Here is a 16,905-nt window from a genome sequence, read left to right as displayed (position 1 = left end):
CAGAGCTGACCACTGCATGATGTTTTATCCAGGCTGACTCGTGGATACCTGTGGTTCTCATGTGAACACTGGTCATCCTGTAGACTACTGGGAGAGTACAGGTCCCAGTCCTCTTGTGTGATAGCTTGGCCTACTTCACAGCATTTCTGAGCACATCAGAATAAAGAGAAGCTAGTGGTCCCTCCCAGTGATGGTCAGAAATATTGCTGAGGTCTTTATTCATCTGAAAATGTCACCTGCCACAACAACTTTGAAGTGTGAATGAGCCCAGGAAGGCGGGGCTGGTGAGCTCATGGGCCATGCAGCTTCTTAATGAGCAATAATGCATTCATCATCTCCAGATTGATGACAGGACTTTCCCTTGGGCTCAGTACTTGATGATATTCTCAGTGGCATTGTCAACACTTAGAAATGAGAACTCATTGCAGACACCCCACTGCCTCTTCTCGGTGTTCTTGAATGTCATCAGGAAGCATGTGGTGAGAGACTCTTGAAGTGTGAGCCACCTACAGTCTAGTGAGGCGTGGTCCAGGGTCCCTGTGTGGCTACCAGCTATTGGTCAGCTCGCTGTTTCCCTCTGTGTGTGACCTCATGGTTCAGATTCAAAGCTTTGTTACAGGGCAAAGCTGTGAAAGGAGTCCAGGAGCTGGGCAGGCTAGACCCCGCCACTTCCCCGCATTCAACCTGGCTCTGTCCTCTCCTTCTGTCATCCGGAAGGTGACAGAACATCCATTCTCTGGGAAGCCAAGTGGAAGAGGAATTGATTTCCCCACTGCCATTTTATACCTTTGTTTAAAATGTGCAAAGTGATTTTTTTTTCTTTTTTGAAGGACAGAAGGGAAAAACAAAAAAACGAAAAAGCCCACCCACGCCTGCATTGCCCACGTGGGTTTGTCGGCAGTGTGTGCACCATGTACTTTCCTCAGGTTGTAAAGGACATGCCAGCTCCTGACAGCAGCAGCTCCTGCATGAGCATCAGCCCAGGGCTCAGGCCATGTTCTCAGAGGTGCTCATTCCTCCATGCAGGTTTGCATGAGCTTTCTTTAGGGGAGATGTGATAACAGCGATGGTAGGCTCTCCACCCATGTTTAGTGCCAGGCTGGCTAGCAGCAACAGCTCAAATCCCACAACCATCATTTTGGAATGTAAGTATGATTCCCATCCTGGGAATCTTTGTTAATCTACTTTAAGCCATCATATTAAATAAGCCAGGCATACCTCATCTGCTTAGCTGTGCCCTGGAGCGCAGTTACACCTGCATGTAGCAGCTTGGCCCAGCTTTCCGGTTTCGTCTCCCCCTAGCTACCTGTGGGCTTAGGCCTTTCCTAGCTTAGCCTTTCCTTATTGGCTCCTCTCCTCTGTTCCTGTTCTGGATGCTGTTGGTCCTGTTTCCCTGTGAAGGAGGCAGTGCCCCTCAATGGGGACCTAAGCTACTTGGGTTGGGTCTCTAGCCCCCTTCAGGCTGTTTCCACCCATCTTTGAGTCAGTTTGTTCTTCTGTACATTGAAGTTGTTGGACCAAAATCCAAAGGGTCCGTGTTCTCTGCAGAGATCTTCAAAACTTCCCATTCTTAACCAAGCTAGTTCACTTAAAGCTGCGGGTCTCTGTCTAATCAAGGTATAGAGGTGTACTGGCTGCTAGACCGACACCAGGCTCTGTGAAGTCTTCTGGAAGATGCAGGTCAGCATAGAGGAGAATGGCAAGCTGAAAACTTCCACAGTGCTGAGGGGATGTCAGCCCAGTGGAGGAAGATCATACCTATCAGTGAGGGAAGTGAGGCTTGAAATTGAAGCCAACAGATGAGGGCTGGGGTAAGAGGCAGCAAGGTGGTTATTTCCTTTGGTAGAGAACCGATACACCCCTCCCCCCCCATATATACATAAATTCTTGGTTTTGGAACCCCAGCTTTGAGAGTACTGAGCCTCTTACTGATGCATTATACCCCAAGCTCCACTGGGACAGAGTGTCATCAGCAAAGTCAGTCACGGCCCCCTCTCCCGACCTGCTCCTGCCTGCTCCGCTGAAACACATGCCTAGAGGACATGTGGTGACAGGTCCATGTTTGATAGTCACATGTCTCCTTGAGGAGCCACTGCAGCTGAACCAGTGCTTGGAGCTGCAGTTGCTTCAGAGACACCCCCACACACACACCCCCCCCACCCCCCCCACCCCCGCATGGGGCTGCATAGGTGAGGAGGGATGAAAGGAGCTAGTAGAACTGGGGTAATGGCCAAGCTTGTGTTTATTATTCACCTAGAACTTCTTAGTTGATCAGGACTTCAGGCAAAGCTGGGTTGCCAAGATGGGTAGGTCAGCCAGGAATGGGCAACCTGGGTGTTCTCAGGGCCATTGTGCTGTGAGTTCAGAGACGAATTCCCTTTGGAAGCAGCTGCCCCCAGTTCTACCAGCTCCTGACACGCAGCTTCGAATGAGATCCCAAGGGGCATGCCGCTGTATGTAGAGCCACCTGGCCCGGCCATCCCGGGTTTGGAGCTTCTGCCTCCAGGTTACCATGTGTGTTCTCATCCATCACACTTTGATCGACGACACCACCACCACCACCACCACCACCACCACCACCACCTTTGTATAAAATACATAAAGTTGAGGTGAATGCTGCCTGGGGTCCCCCTGGGAGTAATACCCTCTCCAGTTCATGCCCCGGCTGCTGGGTTGCCAGAGGGCCGTCTGCGTTCACTTCTTCAAAGCACTGACCAGGTGGTTACTGCTAATGACCATTTGAACAGAGATGGGACCTGCAGCCTTGTGACCCTGTCCACCTCTGCTTTGCAGGTGCACCCTCTGCTCCCAGGCTCATCAACTGTCATGGTCCATGACTTGTGCCTGGCCTTCCCAGCCCCAGCAAAGGCCATCATCCATGTATCCGACATCCAGGAACTCTATGTCCGAGTGGTGGACAAGGTCAGTAGACACTTCTGATGGCCCCCTCTCTGCTGATGCACACAAAGCAGGGACAACGTAACCTGGGAGGTGTTTCCTTATACTCTTCGCTTTTATTCCTGGGCCTTCCCACTCCAGGGTGGCTGGACTTATGCTGCCGTCTCTGACTTCTGTGCTCCTTGTGCACAGTGCGAGCTGACATCTCTACTATATTTCTTCATCCCGTTTGTCATCAGTAAAGCTTGACAGTAAATCCTGCCTGCAGGATTGACTGAATTAGCCTTGACTTGGGAATGCATGTCCTCTGGCTCACATAGCTTATTCACCAGCCTGCCACACACCTTGCTGAGGATGAAGTTTTGACCCAGAATGAGGGGAAAAGATTCTTGGGAATTTCAGAAGCAGATGAATAAAACTTAGTACTGCCAAGTGTTCTTGTGCTGTGAATAAACAACAGACAACAGACAGGCCTAGGATTTCCTATTGTGTGAATGGGAATCTCATTTAGAGCTGAAGCTAGGCTTCCAGAGCTTACTGCCCAGTCTCTGTTTTCCTGTGCTGATGAAAAGGGTAGTGGTTGAAAGAGGGATGGTCAGACAGCTTAGACTTGATAGCTAAAAGCGTTATTAGCCCAAAAGCTAAGAGTCTATCACCCAGCCTCAGATATTCCTGTTTCTTATAGAAACAGGCTAATTCTCACCTGACCTTTAACCTACTCTCCTGCCTCAGCTTCCCTCCAGCTTGCTCACTAGATTTCTCTTCAGCAGATGTTCCAGGTCTTCCTTTTCTAAAGGATGAATTAAGAAATATGCCTGCTGCTGTATCATATAGGTTCAGACACTGAGTGCCCCTGTTGTTTGAAACTGTGTCCTGTCTCCCTAATTCTATTGATTGCCCACTGGTAGAGCAGAGTCCATGCCTTATGCTGTGGCCAAGCCTCCCATGCCCTAGACCCTGTATACTATAAACTCTTCATTTTTCACTCACTGATTGGCCAAACCCACACATCATTCTGGGTGACTTGTACCCAGTTCCTAAGTTCTGGTTTAGCAGTTAGTGATGCTGTCTCTGAAAGCCTTGGGTGCTACACGGTGGAGGAATGATCACTGAGAGACTACCTGAGCCTATGCCTTAGGTGGAGATCGGGAAGGCTGTCAAGGCCTATGTCCGTGTGTTGGACTTCTACAAGAAGCCTTTCCTGGCCAAATACTTCACCTTTATGGACCTGAAGCTGCGAGCAGCCTCCCAGATAATCACGCTGGTGTGAGTCCTCACAGGAGTTGGGTGAAGGGTGTCTTGGTGATGGGGCTGATTCCCGTTGTAGTCTCTCAACAGCTCTTAGAAGAGATATCCAATGTGTCTTTTTGGCTCAGGTCTCTGGATGAAGCTCTAGACAACTACACGGCCACATTCCTTGTGCATGGTGTGGCCATTGGCCAGACCAGCCTGTCTGCAAGCGTGACGGACAAATCTGGACAGAGAGTGAGCTCCACCCCACAACAAATCGAGGTAGTTTTGCTCCTTTTGTCCTGTGTGGGCTGCATCTTGGTTGGACATGTCTTTCTGGTGAAAGGCCAGAATTTCAACTATGAGAAGCCACATTGAAATCTGTGCCTTCCTATGTCCTCTGAACAGAAGGCATAGTCACCAGCTCTCAAGTGTGTGTATTGCAGCAGTTCGATGCAGAACCGGAGGGAGCTTGAGATGTTGTCTTCTTTCTGTGGTACAGGGATCCAGGCAGTTCAGAAAAATGCTTGTGCTTTGTCCCATGGCAAAGGGACAGGCAGAAATTCTTTTAGAAGCCATTGACTGCTTTTAGCTTGTGTAGTGCTAACTCCTACAGTCCTGAGCTTTAGCCTCGGTCCAAGAGGGCCATGAACACCTACCAGGGCTGTGCAGACAGAAGTCAGAAAGGAGCTTCCTGAGGCATGTCTTTCAGGAGCAGCTGAGCTCCAGGGCCCCTACACCATCTCAGTGTAATGCAGTCTATGCTGCATCTAGGTTTTCACAGGGACCCTATTGTAGGAAGAAGTCAGGGCAGCCTGAGTCAGGCCATCTTACCCAATAATCCCCAGATATCCACTAGCAGCAGCAACAGTACCATCTCCAGCAGGTCCTGCCACACAGGGGTGGCAGGCTTCATTGATCTGCCTTTAGAATCGGGCAGAGGCGGTTTGTGCCTCCAGATGGAAGTGTGCCTTCCTCCTACTGGTGGTGAGGAATTCGTTTTTCTGCCTATAAATAGCTCAACCCAACCAAGACTAATTCTCAGCACAGAGCAGTCTCCACGCTTTCCTTGGAGTGCTTCTTATATGCTTGACAAGCAGGAACTTGTGGGGGCCGCAGAGCAAGGAAGGTACAGAGATGGGGTGTCCACCTTGGCTGCTCCTGAGCTCTTCCTCTTGCAGGAAAATGGTGTTGAAGTAGAGCCCTGTTCCAAGATAGTTTGCCTTCAGCAGTGCTAGAGGCAGCTCTCCATAGAGGGGTAGCTAGGATTCTGGAGATGAGAGCCAGTCACAACTTCAAAAGCCACCCTCAATTACCAGAGGGCTTGTCAGGCCTCAAATCACAGAGACCCACCTCTGACTCCCATAGGTCTCAGGTAGATCAGACCAGAGAATCCCTGACAAGTCCCCAGAAGAAGTACTAGTGCTGCTAGTTGGGGCCCACTTTGAGACCTGCACTGAGAGATTCATGTTTCTTCAGCACTGCCTGGTACCCCAGCCCCTACCAGTTACCCTCAGCTGAGGGATGTTTGTACCCCATGTTCAGTGCATGTCATATGCAGCCAATGTCAGCTTGTAGATGCCAGTCCCTTTTCTCTTCTGTCTCCATATCCAGGTCTTCCCCCCATTCAGACTGATACCCAGGAAGGTGACACTGATCGTTGGAGCCATGATGCAGGTGGGAGCCACTGTGGGTCTACACCGGCCGTCACTGTCAGCATCTCCCCCTCGTGGGATGGAGAGGGCCCTCCAGCATGGCAGGTGCTGACAAGAGCCACTGTCTCACTTCTCAGATCACCTCCGAGGGAGGCCCCCAGCCGCAGTCCAACATCCTCTTCTCCATCAACAATGAGAGTGTGGCAGCAGTGAGCAGCGCTGGGCTGGTGCGTGGGCTCACGGTTGGCAATGGCTCTGTACTGGGAGTCGTGCAGGCGGTGGATGCTGAGACTGGCAAGGTCATCATCGTCTCCCAGGTATCACATGTGCCATTGATGACTGGCTCTCGGGAGTGGTTTTGGTGTGGCCAGATTTCTGCTCGGTTTGGTCTCTGCCTCCTTGAGGACACCCAGACCTGAGATGGCTCTTCTACAGACTAAGTCTCCTAGGTTCTGTCAGCTGCTCTCTGGGATAAGAGCTCCAGTATCCCTGGTCCTGTGGTGGGCCCTGAGCATATGGTGACAAGATAGAAGAGGCCAGTCCTGATGAGATACTCTGTGGGTGACCCTGTATGCCTGGAGTCACAGCTGGGTGCTAAAAGCATGGTGTATGGCTGCCGATAATTTCAGACCTGAATTTATAGTTCAGTGTTCTGCTCATCTCTTCCTTAACCACTGGCCCACTGCTCTGGCTGCCTAGGCTCTTTGGTGGACTTTTTTTTTCTTAAGATTTATTTATTGTTATATGTAAGTACACTGTAGCTGTCTTCAGACACACCAGAAGAGGGCATCAGATCTCATTACGGATGCTTGTGAGCCACCATGTGGTTGCTGGGATTTGAACTTATGACCTTTGGAAGAGCATGCAGTACCTTTAACCACTTCAGCCATCTCACCAGCAGAGAAGCTTAAAGCCTCTTGACTCAGTGGAAGCAGTTGTCTTCCCCCAGAGGCTTTCCCTGACCCATACCAGTGAAATTGCTGACAAGAGGTGATAGTCAGTTTTCAAAGACTGACAGCGTCCCTTTCAGGACCGCAGTAGAGGATCATTTCTGCTCCCAAGAAAGCCTGATATACAACCAGAAGGGCATCTGGATTCCCCACCACCTCCACCCCCTCTGCCACGGTGGCTTACACACTGGGCATCTTGGAAGGCTCCTGTGTGCACTGACAGGTGGTTAGTTCATTCAAGCCTCAGTCACCCCATCCCTCCAGGAGGCCCCCTGGAGCGCCTGTGCCACTCTACACTGGGAGCAGCAAGCACATGCCTGGAGGCCTGATGCGTGGCCACCCCCACCTGGCAGTCCCGTTCCCTGAGGCTGACTTTGATCCGACATTGAGTTCATTGATTGGCTCCCTTTTCTTGCAGTTTCAATATCTGCCTTCAAGAATCCAAGTTAAACCACAAAGTCTTTCTGAATGGCAGAGACAGCTGTCCCAATTCTGTGTATCGATTTTTGTGGAGATGGCAAGGAAGCACTGCGCATATAAAACTATCCCAGTGGTGGCCAGGGTTCACACGGGCATCCCTGAGAGTGAAATGAAAGACCCCAGGATGTCCTGCTCTGTTTCCTCTGTAGAAAAGGCTGGTTTCTGAAGAGGCTCTCTTTCCTCCTCTAGTCAGGCAGAAGGCACAGCCCTGGCCTTCCCCATGCCCTTCCCTCTATTCTTGCCCTAGGACTCCCAGCTGCACCTTCTCTCTGGTCTCACCTTGCTGGGCCCTCTCCTTCACCTGTCTCCCATCATGGTCCCTGGCAGGATGTGGGGGTTGTGTCCCCAGCTATTCTGAGAGGCTCAGCCTGTAGCTTCCACATCCACACTGGGCACATGATTCTGTCAGATGCTGCTGGCTCCATCTGTCTAATCCTGAACACACCAGCATCCTAAGGCCAAGGGGTGATTCAGAAACAGCTGGAACTAAGCAATGGGAAAGATGAGGGACAAGAAGGACTTACTGGACCCTTTCTATGAAGCACTTACTTGCCTAAATATTGCCACTAGGCGATGTCTTAGTTACTTTTCTATTGCCACAACAAAACACCTTGACCAAGGCAACCTTTAAAAGAAAACATTTATTTGGATACTTGCTGAATTTCAGAGTGTGTGTCCGTGTCCATTATGACAGGGAGCATGGCAGCAGGCAGATAGGAATGGGGCTGGAGTAGCTGAGAGCTTACATCTTAGCCATAACCATGAGGCGTAAGAGACTAGAAATGCCATGGGCCTTTGAAACCTCAAAGACCACCCATAGTGACAACAAGGTCACACCTATTAGACCTTCCCAAACAATTTCACACCCTGAAATATAGGAGTCTGTGGAAGCCATTCTCATTTAAACCACCACAGCAGTGAAGGAATATGGACTCTACACATGCACTGTCTAAAGGGCTATACACCTTATTAGCCCAAGGCCCCCATTAGTTAGTAGCATCTGAAGAACCAGTGCAGGAGGAGTTAGTCTTTGGTCAAATTAGTTAATATATGGAATTAAGGATAAAGGAAGGTGAAAGGCCTGTTGCCATCAGGTGTACCCTGGTTCCTCTATTCATCCCTGAATCCTGGTGAGGCAGAGGCAGATAGGCTGAGTACTGGAGTTGGGAGCATCTGAGGCCTATCCTGAGAGATCCACACAGCCTAGAGAAGAGCAAACTGGGTTCTTGTTGTCAGCCTACAGTGCTGAGCGCAGCATCTGGATCAAATGGGATAGAGCTGCAGGCTCAGGACCAGACTGGGACTCTCTGGAGAGAGAAAAGGCTGGTCTCCTGGCATGAGCCATCCCCAAAGCAAGACCTCCTCAGGCAGATACTCATTCAGCAGCTAGGCTGATACCGGCCTGGCCCAGTAGATCATGGGTCTGTGGTACTTGCTCTGCCATATATGCTCCACACACTTGTCCATTAGGTGATTGCAGTAGTACTCGAGGTGGGGTTGGCTCACATCACAGATTAGCAGAAGGGTGCCTTGTAGCTAGGCAGATGCTTCCTTCCCCTGGAGGGTTCTCAACACCCCAGATGGCCTGAACCCTAGCTCTCTTCTAGGATCATGTGGAAGTAGAGGTGCTACAGCTCCAGGCAGTGAGGATCCGTGCCCCCATCACACGAATGAGGACCGGGACCCAGGTGAGGTGGGAGGGAGCCTGATGGTTCAGGAGGCCTTAGGCTCTGGGCCCAGGCTCTTAACAGGCCACTGCTGGAGCATCATGCCTGGTGAGGGAACCACCTCTACCCTTCACCCATGGAGCATGTTAAGCTGTGGGGTGGGGTTCAGATCATTTGGGCACAGGTGTCACACGCACCCCCAGGCTCTAAGTTTGTGGCTTCCTCACTATCCCTGCAAGTTCCTGAAGTTACTGTTTCAGCAGCTAGGCTGACACCTGGCCTGGTCCAGTAGATCATGGGTCTGTGGTACTTGCTCTGCCATATATGCTCCACACACAAGTCCCACTGGGTGATTGTAGTAGTGCTGGAGGTGGGGTTGACACTTATCACAGATGAGCAGAAGAGTACCATTCTGCCCAAGGTCACACAGCTGGATGTGGTTCTGTGGTATCTAGGGGAATGCGAGTCTCCTGAACAATGGAGTGACATTCTCTTCCATCCTCTGTGCTTACAGCTATGCTGGGCGACTTACAATATGCTATAAGTGCTTCTGTGTGACTGTCAGACTGTATTGCATAGGGAATAAAGATGAGGCAAAGTCCAAGAGTGTCCCTGACAGACTCAGTCTTTTCTGCACTGTTTTGGTGCATGATTGAGGAACCTGGGGCCAGAGAGGTCCAGTGGTAAGTGGTGGGCTAGAAGTTGCCCAAGCAGCCTGGCTTGGTGTCCTATCCTTAACTGTTAGCCACGTCACCCTGGTCAGCAGCAGGCACTCAGCAAACAGGTGGTAGTGTTCACCCCACTGTGTCCATTCCCAAGAGAATAGTCTCTCTCCCTCCTGGAGCAGAAGAAAGGCCTGAGGGCATGGGGCAGCTAGCTGTGTGGTATTGTCAGGTGAATTTGGGCATCATAGAGCTCTAGTGCCCATTTCAGAAAGGAACCTTACATGCACAGTTGTCTCCCACAGTAGCAGGGAGTGGGAATTAATCTGGACATGTATGTTGTTTGTATTGTGTCAGACTTCCTAATTCTCTGCCCTGGCCTTGTCAGGTTAAGAAAGAGGAGAGCATAGTTCCCACTGCATAAGGGAGGCAGGGAAGCTTTGGGGCGGGTGGGGATGGAGATGTCAGGGAGTGGGGTACCCAGTGCTGGAAGCAGAAATTACAGAGCCTGACTTCCCCCAGATGCCTGTCTACGTCACCGGGATCACTAGCAACCAGAGCCCTTTCTCCTTTGGCAATGCTGTGCCAGGTCTGACCTTCCATTGGTCTGTCACCAAGAGGGATGTCCTGGATCTTCGAGGGCGGCACCATGAGGTAACCACCCAGAAATCCCAACCCCCTGTCTGAACCAGTGTCCTTGCTGGGTGAGGGTCCCACCACATTGCCTCACAGAAGTCTACACATTGCTGTTTGGAGATGTATCTGTCCCTGTTCTGTTTCCACAACAAAAACAAGAGGTGGGATACTCTATGGAGAAAGGGAGTTTATTTAGTTGTCAGCCTGGGTTGTTTTACAGCATGGTACCAGTATTAATAGTGTCCTGATGAGGGCCTGCAGGTCACATCACAGCATGGCAGTTGTGGCACATGGCAGTTGGTGTGAGATGTGTAGAGAGAGATGGCATGATGAAACAGGAAACCAGGGCTTGAAGAGAGAAGAGTCTACGCCGTGTGTGTGTGTGTGTGTGTGTGTGTGTGTGTGTGTGTGTGTGTGTACTTACCTGCATCTGAACATGCTGTTAGGGATTAGCAGGAATCCCTCAGTCTATAATGACCCCTTCTGAGGACAGTGCCCCCAACAGCAGTCACCTTGTTCCCTTCCACATGGTCTCCATCACCTCTTGTGTCCAAATTTACAGTACAAGAATCCTAGGGGACAAACCATAGTCAAACTATAGCTGTAGGTGACTGTGAACAGAAGACAACACAGTTATCGACCTTGTAGGAAACTCAACTTCCAGAAGGTTCTGGGACAGAATCTGTACCTTTGCTTTCGCTTTTTCTCATGGTGCCAGAAAGTCCTGGGTCTTTGCTCTGGTTTAGCTCAGGGTAAACCCCTGTCTCTCAGTCCTCCTCCAGGATCTCAGCCACCCAGAAGATCTTGGGGCTGGACAGTAAAGACTGACTTAAAGCCCATGGACAGCAAAACAAAGGACTTGCCTAGGGCTTGCCCAGCTACGGGGAACTGAATAGAGTCCCAGCTCCTATGGCTCTAGACTCTAACCCCGGAGCCTTGGTTAGAGTGTCCGGAGGGAGGTTGCTGTAGAAGGCCTTTTGTGGTCTCTGCCACGATGGTGGAACTGACAGCAGAAGGCCAAAACCAGGAAAGAATTCCCTAATTCCCCAGGTTTACACACCCATAGGGCCCATGCTTGTTAGGGCCCTGGCCCCAGTTCCCGGGTATTTCCCAGAGTATCTGCATAGGACACCAGCAGTGCAATTATTCAGATACTATGTATCAGTGGCTCTGCAAGAAATTCTCCATGGTCCAGCATGCTTTGGGGTGACTACTGATACCTGTGCACACAGAAGACTTGGGGACATGCTGCTCTAAAGACAGTGGCTCTTGTGTAAACAGTTTTCCACACACTCCTACATGATGAATTGCAGCTGGTGGTGCTGGAAGAACTCTCTGTTTCACTCTGGGTTTGCCTTCTGACCCTGGCAGCAACAGTGGCTTTGAAAAGAGTCAGATTCCAATCTGGGGCCAGTGTGTCCATCTATCACTTTCTGAGGATGCTGGGGCCTAGGCCTCTCTCCTGGAAACACATTTGATGTCTTTCCCAGGTGTCAATCCGGCTCCCGCCTCAATACAATTTTGCCATGAACGTGCATGGCCGGGTGAAAGGTCGGACTGGACTGCGGGTGGTGGTCAAAGCTCTGGACCCCACCGCTGGGCAGCTTCACGGTCTTGGCAAGGAGCTCTCAGATGAGATCCAAATTCAGGTAAGGGGCTAGGGGTGAGAAGCACATGAAGGGGAGAGGGTGCTGGTGGCCTGAGTCCTAGGATGGGGGCCCTGTACCACCCAGCCGTGAGGGCCTCTTAGACTACTGAGGCATTCCAGGTGTCCACCCTCGATCTCCATTCTCCATCAGGGCAGGAGGCAGATGGGCAGGAGAGGAGGGTGTACAGAATGTGCCAGGGGAGGCAGAGATAAGCCTGACGACAGCTCCAGGGGGACAGGGTTTGGCTGGTAAATAACCTTAGTTAGGTCTGGGAGCATCCTGATATTAGGAACTGCTGATAGGGACAGGAGCCCATCATGTCCGAAGTTTAATCCTCTGTGTTTATTTAACAGTCACTTCTAGACTTCCTAATAGAGGCAGGCTTGCTTCTCTCCTCTTCTGGAATTGACACCTCCAGTGAGGAGCCCAACAGGCAGGCCACTTGTGGACGAACCAGAGGCCCAAGGGACAAAGGGTCAAGGCCACACAGAGTTGGAGGAATTGTCCTCCAAACTGTTCTGTCCTGTACTGAGGGAGGGCCTTTGGCCCCACTGAGACCAAGCCAGTTTGGGTCTGAGATTCCCGTCAGAGCCTGTTGTTCTCTCTTAGACCTTTCCCTCCTTCTGGATGAGTCTTTATATCTCTAGGTCCTATAAAACACGGGAGTTGGGCTGGAGATATAGCTCAGTTAGTAAAGTGCTTACTGTGCATGAGGACCTGAGTTCAATCCTTAGAAGCCATAAAAAAAAAGCCAGGTGTGGGCCTAGAGAGGTGGTTCAGAGATTAAGAGCACTTGCTGCTTTTATACAAGACCCAGGTTCAGTTCCCAGGACCCGCATGGTAATTTATAACCATTACAAGAGATCTAATGAGGCACACATATAATATACATACATATATTGCTGGCAGAACACTGTACACACTATAAAAAAAAAAAAAAGCCTGATATGGTGGCTTTTCAGCACTGGGGAGGTAGAGACGGGAATCTCTAGGACTTGATGGCCAGCCAGTGTCACCTAATCTGCAAGCCCCAGGCCGGTGAGAGTCTATCCTTAAAAATAAGATTGACAGGGCCTAAGACATAACACCTGAAGATGACCTCTGCCTTTGGTACCAACACATGCATTAGCCTACACACAGAACCATCCTCATAGGCATGCATGCTCTCACACACACACACACACACACACACACACACACACACACACACACCCTAATAGAAGAGTTGATAACTTGCCCTTGCCTCTGGACAGGGTGTTTTGCTTCAAGGGCATCTTGCTGCTGATTTGGGATTCTGTAACCCCTGATCCCTTGTAAGCTTATCCCCTGACTACCAGGAGAAAGAACAAAAAGATTCACATCCCCTCCTAAAGAAGAAATGAGCTTTTCTCCCTTCTCTTTTCCCTTCCCCCCCTCATTCATGCTAGGCTCAGGAACAAAGAAGCTGATTTTCAAAGAAAGAAATAACTATTCACTTCTATTGCCTCTTCTCGCACATGTACGTGCGCTAACAGAAGCAGACACCTGCACACACACTCACATAGGGACACATAGACAATTGTCTATACAAAGATACTTGCAAGTAACAGACCCAGGTGAGCCTAGAGGCTCACACACTCAGGTGCAGACAGGCACAGTTACAAAGAACACATAACTTACAGGCGGGACTTAGCAGTTTTGAGTGTGTGTGGTTCCATGTCCATTTCCCTCCTTGACAGCCACTGGAGCTAGAGTAAGTCAGACCAGTAAAGTAGGGACCAGCCCACAGATGTGTGTTGTTGTTGTTGGTGGTGGTGGTAGTATGGTTTTACCAAATGGCAGAAATAGTAGATAAATGAAGCCCAACTTCCCTGTCCTTGAAGCCCCACTCCCTAGTTTACCACAGTGCTCCAACACTCCCTGGCACCTGCCCCATGGTAGGTGCTTGGGAAGCACCTGCACCATGCTTCCCAAGGTGCTGGTACTGTTGACATTCTCAGTTGATGGTAAAACGAGTTCACCTCCATGTAAAAAGAAAATATGCTTTAATGGAACAGGAGGAGGTCTGCTTGTGGACGCACCTACTGTGCAGCCAGGGTCCCAGTCAGTCAGTGAGGTCATTCCATGCTCCAAACCACCTGCCTGTGTGGACATAGCCTCGGATTCTGCCCCAGGTGCCCCTGCCTGTGTGGACATAGCCTTGGATTCTGCCCCAGGTGCCCCCACACCAAAGCCCCCGGGTCTCTCTGAGGCTTTTTTTCAACTCTCCCTTTGGGATGTGCTGTCTTTTGCCTCAGGTCCAGCCTCTAGAGACAGGTGGTTCCGGACCCCATATGGGGATCTGCTGTAGGGATCACAGAGGAACTGGGAGAACAATTTGAACTGTTCCCTCCTCAGAAAGCTGCCCATCTGATCCATCAGAAGCTGGGAGTTGAGTGAAGTGTCAGAATGTGTTGGCCCTTGAACCAGGCTGGAAGCAATCTAAAATCTAGCAGCTTTAGGAGACTTTAAACAGTAGGACTGGAGTGGTAATGGGCTATATGAAGAAAGGAGCAAATTCCCCTCAAGGCCTCAGAATATCTGTGAGTGGAGGGATCATATTTGGCCTGGCCTTGTCATACCCTAAAGGCTAGCCCTCTCTGTCACACCCCAGGCCACCTGGGAGGTGCTAAGAGCAGCTTCAGGTCTCTTCTCAGCCCTCACTGAAGGAGAGCAAATGCTTAGGTTGGATGTGAGTCTGGTTGGGGTAGGAAATATGGCTCACTCTTTTTCAGGTATTTGAAAAACTGCGACTGATGAACCCTGAAATAGAAGCAGAACAAATACTAATGTCACCCAACTCGTTTATAAAGCTGCAGACTAACAGGTTTGTGACTCAGCTCCTGTTCTCTGAGAGGACACACTCTCATCCCATCCGACAAGCCATTTGTCAAAGTTGTCAGGTGCCCTGGGTGCATGCAGGGAATCTTTCTGGGTGATGTGCTTGGATTAGGGGTGCTTCTGCACCTTCCCCCTTCTCTTCCTGTGGACATACTTTACTCTGCCATAGCCTTTCTGGATCCCTCTTCTGTTCCCTGTAGCCAAAAATCATTTTATGAACACTCTTTAAAAAGGGACCAAAGTACCAACTTAGAAGTGTTAAATTTTTCAAATGCCCCTGTGTTTGCAAGACTTGCCACTTGAAGTAGAGCCCATGAATTAGCAATAGCAGTGGCACTGGGGCACAGGACAGAATGCAAAGCTTGGGCCCCGCCACAGCCTACCAGAGGAGAAGCTGTGCTTAGGCTCCCAGGAGGTGAGAGGGCACATGGCGGTGCTGGTGACTTATTTTAAAGTCTGGCTACAAACACCGCTCCTTAGATTCTCCAGGGACAGCTTTCATAACAGGACTTACACTTCAATAGCAGTTGGAGAGTGGGGGATGCTGGGCCACACAACCATGTTGCCTGAGGCACTCAGGGTTCATTCAGCCAGAAATAACTCAGGAGCAGATGCTGTGCTAGGCTGTGTGACCACAGAGGTGGGGGACACACAGTGCCTTCAGGGGCAGCAGAAGGATGGTAAGAAAGTGGTGTGTGACTTTTAGGTAGAGCCAAGAGAAGGAGGAGGGTTCACAGGTTGAGATGCCTGACTTAGGGGCATCTTAAAGGATGATAGGACTTCTTCAGCGTACAAGGAGTAAGCTGGTAGAAGAACGTTCAGGCATAGGCTGTACCATTTGCTTTAAACTCACCTGGAGAAGATCAGTTGGTGCTAGCACAGCTGAGGAGTTTGCAGGCAGTGGGAATTAGTGGTCTCTTCTGGTTACCATGTTGAGGAGTTCATGGAATGGTATGAACCTTCCTTTAGCAGTACTTGCAAATAGAGGCTAGCCCTTGGTCCATACAGCTCAAAGCCCCCACGCTGTTCCCCACCCAGGCTGCTCCATTTCAGTAAGAGAAAATGATTTGCCATAGAAACGATCTTTTTTACAAAGTGTGGTTGATAAAACTCATGGTTTCCCATCCTGATGATTGACCCTTGGCTATATGCTGTTCTCAGATTGTGAGATTTCCACATTGGGCTTCTGTAGGTGATTGATAGGACCATGAGGTCCTGGTAAGCCACAGATGTGAAATCTTGGTATTAATATGCTGGACCTCTGCCTGTGCCATAGCTTTTCCATGCATCATAAAAACAGATCATCTTTCTTCCCAAGGGATGGTGCAGCCATTCTGAGCTACCGTGTCCTCGATGGGCCTGAGAAGACTCCCATTGTGCACACTGATGAGAAGGGGTTTCTGGTGTCCGGCTCTGGAATTGGAGTGTCCACCCTCGAAGTGATTGCACAGGAGCCTTTTGGCACCAACCAGACTATCCTTGTCGCTGTAAAGGTAAGATTGCCTTTCACACTGTCTGTAAGAGCTCAGACGCAACACTCTCTCAGGTGTAAAAGTGATTCACCCTCTAACTGAGGAAATCCACTTAGGAATATATCCAAGAATCACTTGCAGGCAAAATCCCTGGCTAGACTGTGAGCCACTGGGTCCAAATGTCCTGGAGAGTTATGGATTCTGCCTAGCTTGTTTCGTAGAAGGGGAAACTGAGGCACTGTAACATCCACAAAAGGCCCAAAGTCCCAGAGCTGTGGTTGCAGCAAGCATGCTGATGTTCTCTCTTCTACCTGACCACCGCCATTCCCACCACCCTCTGCTGAACCCCTGCTCAGGTCAGCACAGAACCTGAGCATGGTCAGTTCTTTCTGGCATGAAGTGTACTTAGTACCAGGCATACAAATAATTGCATCAACTCTGAGGACATAGTGGCTCATTTTGAATCAGAGAAACTGACTCAGTTGTCACTCAAGGCTACACAGTAGCTCTACACTGTGTTCACGGTGCCTGAGGGCTTATTCTGACATTCTGTGCCTATTGGGGACAGAGACCTTGGGCACCCTGTCACATTGTCACCACCTTCTGAATTCTAGAGGACAACTCACTAGCTCACTCAGTCACTGGATGCTTTGATTAGGGCCTGGCTTGTAGCTTGTTTTATTTAGTGGGCCAGGCAAGTGTAGCCCACCTACTTTTTGAGTGACAGAAAGTACTAGCTGTTCATCA

General features: G+C 50.2%; 1 protein-coding gene across 2 annotated transcripts in view; it reads left to right on the top strand.

Annotated features, from left to right (window-relative positions):
- Nup210 (nucleoporin 210) overlaps positions 1-16,905 on the top strand; it is a 102,193-nt gene that overhangs the window by 70,357 nt on the left and 14,931 nt on the right. For both annotated transcript variants that reach the window (XR_007976653.1, XM_052174324.1), the window contains exons 21-30: positions 2,794-2,922; positions 4,037-4,164; positions 4,275-4,410; positions 5,743-5,805; positions 5,921-6,100; positions 8,821-8,901; positions 10,065-10,196; positions 11,669-11,827; positions 14,581-14,672; positions 16,005-16,179. Coding sequence is in view for 1 of the 2 variants with exons in the window: in XM_052174324.1 (XP_052030284.1) it covers positions 2,794-2,922; positions 4,037-4,164; positions 4,275-4,410; positions 5,743-5,805; positions 5,921-6,100; positions 8,821-8,901; positions 10,065-10,196; positions 11,669-11,827; positions 14,581-14,672; positions 16,005-16,179 (1,275 nt within the window). In the remaining variant the exon portion in view is untranslated. The remainder of the gene's footprint in view (positions 1-2,793; positions 2,923-4,036; positions 4,165-4,274; positions 4,411-5,742; positions 5,806-5,920; positions 6,101-8,820; positions 8,902-10,064; positions 10,197-11,668; positions 11,828-14,580; positions 14,673-16,004; positions 16,180-16,905) is intronic.

This window comes from Apodemus sylvaticus, chromosome 2 (genome assembly GCF_947179515.1).
Source record: "Apodemus sylvaticus chromosome 2, mApoSyl1.1, whole genome shotgun sequence".
Lineage (NCBI taxonomy): Eukaryota > Metazoa > Chordata > Mammalia > Rodentia > Muridae > Apodemus > Apodemus sylvaticus.
The sequence above is the reverse complement of the archived record's forward strand: the minus strand, read 5'-3'. Positions and strand labels throughout refer to the sequence as shown.